Source organism: Cherax quadricarinatus, unplaced genomic scaffold (genome assembly GCF_038502225.1).
Source record: "Cherax quadricarinatus isolate ZL_2023a unplaced genomic scaffold, ASM3850222v1 Contig2183, whole genome shotgun sequence".
NCBI classification, from domain to species: domain Eukaryota; kingdom Metazoa; phylum Arthropoda; class Malacostraca; order Decapoda; family Parastacidae; genus Cherax; species Cherax quadricarinatus.
In genome coordinates, this window is record NW_027197209.1 from 49045 (window position 1) to 62599 (window position 13555).

At 40.7% G+C, this 13555-nt stretch overlaps 1 protein-coding gene across 1 annotated transcript in view; it reads left to right on the plus strand.

Annotated features, from left to right (window-relative positions):
- The window catches only part of LOC128706655 (acid ceramidase-like), a gene marked incomplete at its 5' end in the record, with an annotated part of 59285 nt that extends 46399 nt beyond the window's left edge, over positions 1-12886 (plus strand). Inside the window, 2 exon segments of the mRNA XM_070081282.1 lie at positions 4763-4996; positions 9557-12886. Of these exon segments, the coding sequence (XP_069937383.1) occupies positions 4763-4996; positions 9557-9646 (324 nt within the window).
- Positions 12887-13555: the final 669 nt, after the last annotated feature.

Sequence of the window (13555 nt, forward strand, 5' to 3'; positions counted from 1 at the left end):
CAGTCTGATCTCGCTTCTTCGTGTTCTCCCTCACAAGCCTCAGTAGCGACGAGATCTCGTATGACACCTCCTCCTAATCGTCCCTCTACTTCTCAAAAGTCAAAAAAAGGTCCGTTAACACCTCCTACCCATCTTCCACCTCCTCATTTTACCTTCCCTGTCTCTGTACCTGGTTCTTCCCCTCTCACTGGCTCTGTTACAAGTGTAGAGGTTCACCCTCCTCGTACTGTACCTTCCTCCCCTGTTCCCTCCCAAGTTTCTTCCTCTTCTGCCACCTCCCAGGTTTCTGCCTCTTCTGTCCCCTTCTACGCTTCTCCAGTTCCCTCCACCCTTTTGCCCCCCCTACCTTGGTACAGTCCATTACAGTTCCAATCTTTACTCATCCTTCCCCTACCATTTCCAATATTGTTTCCCATACGTCGTCTCTGAATTCCGAAACACTTGAAGCAATCTCTGAATATATTGCAGAGACCAAACCATCAATGGACACTGATCCACCCTCCGTTCCTTCTCTCTCCTCTGCTCCATCTGCGCAACTCCTTTCTTCACAGCGCACCATTCCTTTGCTGCTTGAACGTTTTCCACTGCCTCCGCATGTGGACTTTTCTAACCCCTCTAGTCCGTAGGACCCCTTACCTGTGGATTTCAGGTATTTTTATCATTGCCAAACATGGCCTATTTACAGTGGAATATACGCGGCCTCAGGGGTAATCGGGGCGAGCTTCAGATGTTACTCTCCCAATTTTCCCCTGTTGGTGTTTACTTACAGGAACCAAAATTACACTCTACTGTTATCTCTCCCATCTCAGGCTATAATTTATTGTATTCTTCAGATCCTTTTCCTGATAGGACCTTTAATGAAAGTGCCCTTCTCCTACGCACTGATATTCCGTACCATCAGCTATTTGTTCGTACTTCGCTGCATTACACAGCAGCCCGTATCCACTTGCATAGGTGGTATACGCTCTGTTCTTTATATCTCTCTCCTTCTCGGGCATTATCTATTCTGGATATTGCCTTTCTTGTTTCGTCATTACCGCCACCAATTCTGTTACTTGGTGATTTTAATGCCCACCATTTCCTCTGGGGGGGGTCTCACTGTGATTCCCGTGGCATTCAGTTAGAGGCTTTTCTTGCCACCCACCCCCTCCATGTTTTAAATACAGGTACTCACACCCATTTCGATCCTCGGACTCACACTCTCTCTTGCATCGATCTCTCAGTCTGCTCTTCCTCCGCCGCATTAGACTTCACTTGGTCTGTTCTCCCGGACTTACATGACAGCGATCATTTCCCAATCATTCTTACTTCCCCTTCATATTCACCACCTCTTCACATCCCACGCTGGCAATTTGATCAGGCAAATTGGAACCTTTACTCACACCTAACTGTTTTTAGAGAGGTTCCTTCTTCATCCTCCATTGATGAGCTTTTACACCTCTTCTCGTCCTCTGTTTTAACCGCAGCTTCTAATTGTATACCCCACACTTCGGGCAGGCATTCTCAGAAATGTGTGCCTTGGTGGTCTCCTGCTTGTGCTCGTGCAGTACGTTTGAAACGCGCTGCATGGGGCAGGTACCGGTACAATAGAACCACGGAGAGACTTCTTGATTTTAAGAAGAAGCGTGCGATCGCTCGCCGTGTCATCCGTGACGCTAAATGCACTTGCTGGCGAAATTATGTCTCCACCATCACCTCTGCTTCCTCTATGAGAGCAGTCTGGAAAAAAGTACGAAAACTGAGTGGTAAATATTCTCCTGACCCGGCTCCTGTTCTGCGGGTTGCCGGTGTTGATAAAGCAAACCCACTAGATGTTGCCAATGAAATTGGCAATCATCTGGTCCGTATTTCTCAGGGACTCCATCTGTGCCCCTCATTTCTTTCCTCAAAGTCTGCCAGAGAGTTAGCACCCTTCACTTCAAGAACTGGAGGCAACACTCTCAGCTTGCCGATCATCGGCAGCTGGGCCCGACAACATTCATATTCGAATGCTATAACATTTACATCAGTCAGCCCTTGCAGTCCTATTACGCCTTTACAATCTTATTTGGTCACAAGGAGTTCTTCCACAGCTGTGGAAATCCGCCATTGTTCTCCCTTTCCGCAAACCAGGCACTACGGGACATGAAGCCTCCCACTATCGTCCCATTGCTCTTACTAGTGCAGTTTGCAAAGTGATGGAACGCCTAGTAAATAAGACGTTTAGTGTGGTATTTAGAGACACACAACAGTCTCTCCACTCGTCAATATGGCTTTCGTAAGGGACGTTCTACCATAGACCCCTTACTACGCTTGGATACGTATGTTCGTAATGCCTTTGCGAATAACCACTCGGTTATTGCCATATTTTTTGACCTTGACACAACTTGGAGGTATAATATTTTAGCCCAAGCCCACTCCTTAGGCCTTCGAGACAGTCTACCATCCTTCCTTAAGAACTTTTTAACTAACAGGCATTTCCGTGTTCTGGTTAATAATGTGCTCTCCCCGGACTTTATCCAAGCTGAAGGTGTCCCCCAGGGATGTGTTCTGAGCACAACACTTTTTCTCCTTGCTATTAATGATTTGGCCTCTAGTCTTCCATCAAATATTTGGTCATCACTCTATGTTGATGACTTTGCTATTGCCTGTGCAGGCGCTGACTGTCACCTCATTACAGTTTCTCTCCAGCATGCAGTCGACTGTGTTTCCAATTGGGCCACCACACATGGGTTTAAATTTTCCAGCACTAAAATCCACCAAATTACTTTCACTAGACACTCTGTCCTCTCCGATCATCCTTTGTACCTCTATGGCTCCCGTATCCCTGAACATGATACAGTCAAGTTTCTGGGCCTCCTCTTTGACCGTAGGTTTTCCTGGAAACCTCACATTACCTCTCTGAAGGCAACTTGTCACAGCCGGCTGAACCTTCTTGAAACCCTTGCTCATCTTTCATGGGGAGCTGATCGTCGAACCCTCCTTCGCCTACATTCCACCCTCATTTTATCGAAACTTGATTATGGTGACCAGATCTATTCAGCGGCATCTCCTGCTACTCTCTCTAGCCTTAACCCCATTCATCACCAAGGATTACGTTTATGCCTTGGTGCTTTTCGCTCTTCCCCTGTTGAGAGCCTCTATGCAGAAGCGAACGTTCCATCCTTATCCGATCGCCATGATGCCCATTGCCTTCCCTACTATGTACGCTCTCATGATCTTCGCAATCCTTCCATTTATAGAATGGTCACTGATATTAGTAGACATTCTTTATTTGTTCGCCGCCCGTTTACTCCATCCCTTCTCTCTTCGCCTTCATTCGCTCTTGTCTTCTCTTCAATTACCACCTTTCTACGTTCATGTAGCATCTCGCTTTTCCCTACCCCCCTGGGAAGTTCCAGCTGTTCGAGTCTGTTCTTTCTCTCTCCCTTGCTCGAAAGCCCAACTGTCTACGGTCGCTTCCCGCTCTCTTTTTCTTGACCACTTTCACTCTCATTCTCATGCCATTGCTGTGTACACAGATGGCATTGACCCCCGGAACTCTCTCCAGGTATACATTTACATATGCACAATATTTATTTCATAATTAATACCCAGTTCATAATGTGTATATTGAAATACTGCTGAGTAGTTTGGGCATCTTGAGATTGGTTGATGGTTGGTTAATCAAGAAGATATATAGAGTATAAAGCTAGTGTTGATACACAGCATACTTGCTAGAAAGGGAAACTAGAGAATTACACCAGAATGACATACTGGGACTAGTATGGGCTAACAAATCAAGCTTTGATTAGTTGCCTGGAGAATTTTCTGTAGTGGTCACTTATCCATAAGTGAGATAATAAGGGTAACAATGTATTTTTTTGAAAAACTGTTATTAAGAAATATTCTGTTAAACTGAGGTTTTGTTTTCCAAAACTGATTACTCATTATTCACCCACTTGGAACCATTCAGTGTGGTTCCCACTGTCCCCACACTGACACATTATAACTCTCATATGCTGTTCATGCCAAATCATCAAAATTCTGCTTTTTTAATTGATTTTGTTTTTTTCTCAAATCTATGATTAGTTATATTAAGTTTAATGGATATATGTATTGGCAGTTTGGAGGGATATGTTGTGTATCTTTATACGTATATGCTTCTAAACTGTTGTATTCTGAGCACCTCTGCAAAAACAGTGATAATGTGGTGAAAGTGTTGAATGATGATGAAAGTATTTTCTTTTTGGGGATTTTCTTTCTTTTTTGGGTCACCCTGCCTCGGTGGGAGACGGCCGACTTGTTGAAAAAAAAAAATGTATTAGTAACATGAAATAAAGTACAGTATCTCACTGATGGTATACGGTACCAATAAGTTGATGAATAAGACATATTTGCAGCACTTGGGTATCTTTCTGAAACATTTTGCCTGCACACTGGGCTTCTTAAGTTGAATGCGGGTGAATAGAGCACTGGAAGCAGTAGTAGTAGTTTTGATGCGATCAGTCTGTCACCCTTGATAAGAAGTGCTCACTCATTGAAACAGGCGTATAGTTTTAAATGATTCATCTTGTCACCATTTTTTTTTTTTTTTTTTTTTTTAAATATTGGCACAATGCCATTTTTTCATTTGTCTGTCTAGTAGAGGTGTATGTATGTATGTATGTGTTTGTGTGTGTACATGTGTGTAGATGCAGGTACAGATTATACATATACAGTATGTATTTTATTAATGTTTGTTATACCACAATGAGATTTCACTTTTAATAACTCCTTATTATATAATGTGCTCTATTTTCAGGGGTGCATTATTACACGTGATAGAGACAACTCCAACATTCTAACTCTCGGATCACAAAAGACTGGATCTGGATCATGGTACCTTGTGGAGACAAATTATGACCACTGGAAGAATCCACCATTTTTTGATGATCGTAGAACACCAGCTAATCGCTGCATGATTGAGAGTGGACAAAAGAATGCATCACTGAGTCTCATTTATAATGTACTTTCAACAAAACCAGTTCTGAATAAGGTCATTATTGTAATGTTTACCTATCTGCCACTATTTGTATCTTCACTGGGATGGACAGGAAGCCTTTTGCATGTGCAGGACATACCCCTACCCCATAAGTTTGCACTTTGAATGTCTGGTACTGCAGTTTGAAAAGCTTGTTGTCCCTTCCTCTTCCATATGTCATGTTATATTTCTTAAGTGGGATTAGGGATTTTCTTTATCTACTAGTTCTGAAAAATTGTTGAATAACCTAAATAAAATAATTGGTTAGTTCTATTAACACTGGATTATCAATGTTCTGCTTTACCAGTGTGATAATGGTGTTGGTATTTCATTGGTTATTGTTGAGGTGGTTTGGTCATTTAGAGAGAATGAATCAAAGTAGAATGACATGGAGAGCATTTAAATCTGTAGGAGAAGGAAGGCGGGGTAGGGGTCGTCCTCGAAAAGGTTGGAAGGAAGGGGTAAGGGAGGTTTTGTGGGCGAGGGGCTTGGACCTCCAGCAGGTGTGCATGAGCGTGCTCGATAGGAGTGAATAGAGACGAATGGTATTTGGGACCTGACGATCTGTTGGAGTGTGAGCAGGGTAATATTTAGTGAAGGGATTCAGGGAAACCGGTTATTTTTATATAGCCGGACTTGAGTCCTGGAAATGGGAAGTACAATGCCTGCACTCTAAAGGAGGGGTTTTGGGATATTAGCAGTTTGGAGGGATATGTTGTGCATCTTTATATATATATGCTTCTAAACTGTTGTGTTCTGAGCACCTCTGCAAAAACAGTGATTATGTGTGAGTGAGGTGAAAGTGTTGAATGATGATGAAAGTATTTTCTTTTTGGGGAGTTTCTTTCTTTTTGGGTCACCCTGCCTCAGTGGGAGACGGCCGACTTGTTGAAAAACAAAAATTGCTGGGGATTCATATTGTGCAAAACTATCAGTGGACTAATTAGTTTTTATTGCTGAGATGTGATAATTAATGTAGGCACTGGGAGGAATTTTATGTAGCACTGATTCTTGAGACACATTCCTTGCATCAGCATGAAATGTTTCTATGAATCCTGTTGCCTAAGAAATTCAGTAATGGCTATTCCATGTCCATAGAAAACGAAAGTACTGCATGTACAGTTTTTTCTGGTGTTCTTCGTACACCGAAGTTTTAATTAATGAGATGGTTGATGATGTGACTAAATCTGCTATTCACGTCCTTTGTGTGGCAGTCATGTCTCGGTAGTTATACAGGCAACAACACTAAAAGAAAATGGCATGCTCAGTGGGACTTGCACATGATAAATAATGTGTAAAAAACTTTGATCTACTTTTTTTTTTGTTATATTTGAAAATATGTAAAAAAAACGTAGATCTACTTTTGCAGCACTACACATGTGAACGTAGATCTGCTTGGACCGTTTATGGGTTAAACTCATGTGGGTTGTGCATCACAAGGAGTGGTGGAGGCTTAGTCTGGACTGTTTACAAACGTCACGCCAGAAAGTTGAACCACTTTCACACCACACGGCTCAGAAAAATTCTCGGCATCAAATGGCAAGATAAGATCCCAGACACAGAAGTGCTGACTACAGCTGGCCTGCCTAGCATCTACACCATCCTAATGCAGACACAGGTTCGCTGGGCAGGTCACGTTGCTCGCATGCCAGACCACCGGCTGCCAAAGAAACTCTTGTTTGGCGAACTGCGCATGGAAAGCGCTCTCAAGGAGGCCAAAAGAAGCGCTACAAGGACACCCTTAAGACTGCTCTGAAAGCTTTCAACATCAACCACACCATGTGGGAGCTGATAGCTCAGGACAGGAATGACTGGCGAGCAGTTGTCCAGAAAGGGGCAACATCCTGCAAGGCAAGCAGAATCTCACTAGCTGAGCAGCGCAGGCAGGCGAGGAAGGCCAGAGCCATCAGACCCCTCGATACCGCCACCCTTCCCTGTCCACACTGCTAGAGAACGTTTCGTGCGCGGATTGGCCTGACAAGTCATGTGCGTACCCACCAGCTTCGACCCCAGGATGACTAGATGGTCCTCGTCGAATTGACGGATAAACAACAACTAATCTAGCCTCTAGCTCGGTTGCTAGCACACTCGGCTCACACACTGAGGTCCATGGTTCAATCCCATACAGGTGGAAACATTAGGACATGTTTCCTTAATATGCCTGCTGTCCATGCTCACCTATGAGTAAAATAGGTACCTGGGTGTTAGTCGACTGGTGTGAGTGGGGGCCTGGGGACAAAATTGACCTAATTTGCTGAAAATGATCTGCATAACAAGAGACTTTCTTTATATTAGTATGTCATTGATGTCAACTAGGCCTGTATACATTGTGTATGTGGAGAGTGTTCCAAGGGTCAATGTCCCCATGGCCCGGTCCATGACCAGGCCTCACAGTGGATCAGGTCCTGATCAACCAGGCTGTTACTGCTGGCTGCATGCCACACATACTTGTCTGCTCGAAAATCTGCTCGAAATGCCTAGCCATGCTAGGTGTCCTAGTGGCCCCCTCTGTAATTAGTATTTTATAACATGTAAACCACAAAATACCCAAAACCTGTAAACCCCACATTGTAACCATTATAGAGAATAAACTTGAATTGAATTGAAATTAAATTATTATTATTTTTTTTTTTTTTTTTTTTCTCAACAAGTCGGCCGTCTCCCACCGAGGCAGGGTGACCCAAAAAAAAGAAAGAAAATCCCCAAAAAGAAAATACTTTCATCATCATTCAACACTTTCACCACACTCGCACATTATCACTGTTTTTGCAGAGGTGCTCAGAATACAACAGTCTAGAAGCATACACATATAAAGATACACAACATATCCCTCCAAACTGCCAATATCCCAAACCCCTCCTTTAAAGTGCAGGCATTGTACTTCCCATTTCCAGGACTCAAGTCCGACTATATGAAAATAACCGGTTTCCCTGAATCCCTTCACTAAATATTACCCTGCTCACACTCCAACAGATCGTCAGGTCCCAAGTACCATTCGTCTCCATTCACTCCTATCTAACACGCTCACGCACGCTTGCTGGAAGTCCAAGCCCCTTGCCCACAAAACCTCCTTTACCCCCTCTCTCCAACCCTTTCGAGGACGACCCCTACCCCGCCTTCCTTCCCCTATAGATTTATATGCTTTCCATGTCATTCTACTTTGATCCATTCTCTCTAAATGACCAAACCACCTCAACAACCCCTCTTCTGCCCTCTGACTAATACTTTTATTAACTCCACACCTTCTCCTAATTTCCACACTCCGAATTTTCTGCATAATATTTACACCACACATTGCCCTTAAACAGGACATCTCCACTGCCTCCAACCGTCTCCTCGCTGCTGCATTTACCACCCAAGCTTCACACCCATATAAGAGTGTTGGTACTACTATACTTTCATACATTCCCTTCTTTGCCTCCATAGATAACGTTTTTTGACTCCACATATACCTCAATGCACCACTCACCTTTTTTCCCTCATCACTTCTATGATTAACCTCATCCTTCATAAATCCATATTATTATTAATCCAGGCCTGGACTCTGACCAAGACTCATTAACAGAATTCATCACTTTGAAACAGTTCTGTGTTGATTGCTGACAAGTCACACTTTGCTTTATTAGAAAGGTGCCTGCTCGCAATCTCTAGGTGCATTACTGTAGAACATATTTTTAATTAATGCTATGACCAGTATTTAGGAAGTTTAGATTTTAAATATTCATTTCTTAATTACTGTACCTTGGTAACTCTATGAATATAAGCCAAATTTTAGGTAATAACTGTTGCGTCAATAATAATAAGAAATTAGAAGGTGGTGTGGGTTTACCAAAGATATAATTTGGGGGGCATAGAAGGGGTTGTGGAGATGATTTGGGCATTTAGCAGAATTGGATGACTAAGTGGGTGTATAAATTTGGGGTGGAGGGAATGAGGGGTAGGGATCATCCCAGAAAAGATTGAAGGGAGGGGATGAAGGAGGTTTGTAGTGATATGGGCTTGAGTATTTATCAGGATTTTGTGTGTTTTAATTGGAGTGAGTGAATACTAAATTCTTATTATGGTGTAATGTGCTGTTGGAGTGTGAGCAAGGTTGCCTTTAGGAAGGGATTCAAGAAAAATTGGTTAGCTGACCTTGAGTTCTGGGGATGAGAGGTGCCTGCACTCAGGAGATATAGAGATGTTACAGTTCAGAGGGTAATTTGAATTGTGATGTGCACTTTTGGGAAGAAAGATATTGAATGATGGTGAATGCATTTCCTTTTGTATTTGGGGGATGGGTCACCCTATGTTAATGGAAGATGGCCAGTATGATAAAAAGTAAACTAATGCAACCTAATTTACTTTAAAATTTTATGTAATTTACTGTATTTATTTTTATATAGTATTTTTATGTCAAACAGCACTGAATGACCTTTAGGTCATGACATTTCTAAATATCACACACCAGTCAAAACCAGCCTCTTCCATCAGACAGGCCCCATACAATTCATATTCAGTGTTTTATCTTTTCCAGTTGCATGCCTAGTAGTGTGTATTTGGAAAATACCTACCAGTATATTCTGCCTTTTTCAGGAAACTGTGTATACGTCTGTAATGGATGTCAGATCAGGTCAGCTCCAGGGATGGATCCGCCAGTGCCCTGACCCTTGTTGGCCTTGGTGAAGATCTTTAGTACAGTATACTGAAGTTGGATAATTCTTATATTATCATTACATGCAGTAATTTATGATGTCATTGTTCCAAGATTTTCTTTAGTTAGCCCATAAAGTTCTGTATATGATTTTCATTTGTTTCAAATATACTTTCATATGATAAATTTAGCTCATTGGAATTAGTGTACTATTCAGTATTATCCTTTTTATTTTGCTTATTGTCATATATCAGTCAGCAGCATAATGAAACAATATCAAATGGGCCATTATGCTCATATTGTTTACATTTGTGTTGTATACTATCTTAAACAGTTATTATGTATGCTAGTAGTACTTTATTTGATAATATTTGACGTTAGAATTAGAGAACAGGTAAAAAGCAACATCAACACCTTATACCCATTGTTGGTTTTCCAACACACTGTTCCCTAAGCTGCTTCCCTATACACATACATTAGTTTATTAACTTATCCACTTCTTGCAGAAAGCAAAACCAAAAATATGACTGTAGGAGCGTGAAATCTTGATGTAACAGCAGCTGGATAAACACTGAAAAGACACTTGAGTTAAATGAGCATAAGAAAACCTATGTTTTCTTCAGTAGTGAACATGGTTTTTTCCATGTTCTCTGATTCACTTTTAAATGCACGCTGTCTTAGAAATATAGGTTTCACCTGATTATGCACTGTTGACTTGATTTTCAACAATAGACAATATTAGAAAGAGTTTTTCATTGTGCATTTCTCTGGTAATGTTTACAAAACAAAACAAAATTTTTTCTGTAGATGCAGTAACACCTTACCAGTTTTCCAGAACTCTGAAGCTCAGTTAATTTGTCAGAAGCTCAGAAAGTATAGTAAATGAGACTCACTACAAATTGTAATTGTCACTTAACCATCTATTAACCCTTTGAGGGTCGACAGGCCCTCTCCGAGACTCGTTCTCAGGGTCGGCCAAATTTAAAAAAAAGAAAAAAAAATTGTTATGAAAAGATAGAGAATCTTTAACCGATCATAATGACACCAAAAATATGAAATTTGATGGAAAACTAACGGAATTATGCTCTCGCGAAGTTAGCGGTCTCAGCGATGTTTACGCATCGGCGATTTTGCCCACTTTGAGCCCCATTTTCGGCCAGTTCCACTGTACTAGTCGACAAAAAGCATGAATATTTCACTAGAACTCCATTTTTTCTATTGAATGAGTGCAAGAAACCACCCATTTACCAATTTCAACTATCCAGTACGGTGGTCAGAATTTAGAAATTTTGCCAATTTCACACAAATTTCAAAAGATGCCAATTTCCGAATAGGGTCCAAAACAAACAAGAAATACATTCCTGGCACTAAAATGACATTTCCTCTGTTCATTATTCACGTCTCAAGGCCCCTCTTACATTCTTTTGCTTTCCACTTTGAATTTTTATTCTCACAAAAAATAGAAGATTTACTGTTATGCAGACTACTGCATTAGTGTAAAAAATGGTATGAATCATATTGGCGCACTTGCAAAAGAATATTAGACTCACCAGTTGACGTGTATTGGACGCTTGGCATGATATGTTTACTTTTGAACTTTGGTAAAAATCGAACATTTCTGCTACTTTGAGCTCAATTTCAAGGCACTTTTCATTGTAAAACCAGTCAAAATCATCTCAATTTCTGTGATATGCCTTCCATTCTATAAAATGAGACCAAGAAAACTAGAATACAACAATAAATACTATACGAAAATACAGTGCAAAGTCGCTGTTTTATTCCAAAAAAAACGGTCAAAGTTTTTTTTTCTCATGCACTGTGTGCTGCAGGATTTTTTTTATACCATGCACACTGACCACATAGACCCATTCTTTCATATGGAGGCCTACCCGCTTTCTCCCACTAGATTTGAGGGCGCTAGAATTTAGGCGTACTAGTACGTCAAAAACCCTGAGTCGTAAGCCGTACTAGTACGGCCGAAACCCTCAAAGGGTTAATATAGGTGCTGTAGAGTACTTCATTACATTCAGGTTATAATAAATGTTGTAGTGTACTCAGTTGTGCTTGCATAAATTGTAGCAAAGATGTTACTCCTTTCAAATAGTATTATTATTTTTCAAATTTATTTAGTTATATTCTCATATGATATTATTCTGATTTCAAGTGCAGTATTCAGATTTTGAGTGGTTTCTGTGATATAATTATAGATATAGGCACTCTACTTAGAAATAGACACCATATGGTAATTGGACTTGTGCTCCTCTACCTAAGATCAAACCTGACCATCTCATTCCTAAGCACTATATAAATCCTGTGAGTCATATGGTACTTCCTTATAAATATAACAATAATAATAATAATATGCTTTTAATGAACCAGCTGTCTCCCACTGAACTTAGTGATCACCATCTTTTTGAAATGACATTATTCACACTAGTGAGGTACATACACTATACACAAATAACCCGCACATAAAAGAGAGAAGCTTACGACGACGTTTCGGTCCGACTTGGACCATTTACACTCATACACTCAGGTATATACATGACCTTCATCCTCTCTACCATATTTGCTGAAGATGGTTGAACTCGGAGACAAAAATATTCTGCACTCATTTCACCTTATGTTTTTGTTTATTTCTATCTCCATGTAGGTTTTTGTGTTATTTTGGAGTGATAAATATGCTTAAGCAGTATGGGGTGACATACATTAGTGTTTTTGTCTTTTATATATACTTGTATGAAGATATTCACAAGTTGGAAAATTAATTATTGTGTGTAAAAATTTTTGAGTCTAAATTCAGCACAGTAATTACACATTACCATTCTTAGAGTGAATAAATGATGAGAGTTGTTCAGTCAGGTTAAATTCTGTTGGATCAGGCCAGTTACTGGGTAGGTGACTGCTTCATCCCTTATCTAGAAAGATCTTGAGGAGCCATAGTCTTCCTGGGTATACTATGTTGTATACATAGCTAGCATGTACATTGGGTACCAGTAGCTGATGATAATTACTCTGTTGATTTAATACCTATTTTTTGCCATGACTTCATGAATCGATTTTTGCACTAAGGCAGTTATAGAGATTGATGACACGTTTATTATATACTCTAAAATTTTTAAGTATGTAATATTTGTACAGTGGTCCCTCGTTGTTCATAATTAATCCATTCCTGGAGCCATTACTATAAACGAAATTTACGATTTACGAATCAATTTTCCCCATAAGAAATAATGTAAATACAATTAATCCGTTCCTGACACCCAGAAGTATTAAAACAAAAAAATTTTTAACATGAAATATACATGTAGTACATAAACAATATAATGGGAAATGATGAATGAAACATTAACAGCATAACACTTACCTTTATTGGAGATTCTTCTTAGTGTATGGGAGACTGGAGGAGGAGAGTGGATTGTTTATAGTTTGGAAGGGGAATCCCCTTCCATCAACATCTCGGGTACCATTTGCTTTTCTGGGGTTGCTTCTCTTCTCTGTTTCTTAATGCCACTAGGACCACCTTGAGAGTCACTGGAGTCCTGTCTCACAAAATAACTGTGGAGAGAGCTCTGTTTCTGGTGTCTCTTTAACACTTCCCTAAAATGGCCCAAGACTTTGTCACTGTACATGTTGCCAACCTGGCTTGCAACAACCTTGTTAGGGTGATGTTTCTCCATAAAGCTTTCCATCTTACCCTACATAGTAAAAATCTCTTTAATTTCTGAAGAAGGCACCTTCTTCCATCTCTCTTCCTCCTCCTCTGCAGCAAGATTCTGAGCTGCGATGTGTTGCTCTTCCTGCTGAAGCTCTTGCAACTCCTCAGTGGTGAGCTCTTCATTGTGGTCTTCCACCAATTCTTCCACATCCTCCAAACTCACATCCAGCCCCATGGAACTCCCCAGTGCCACAATTGATTTTACAACAGACATAGGCTCATT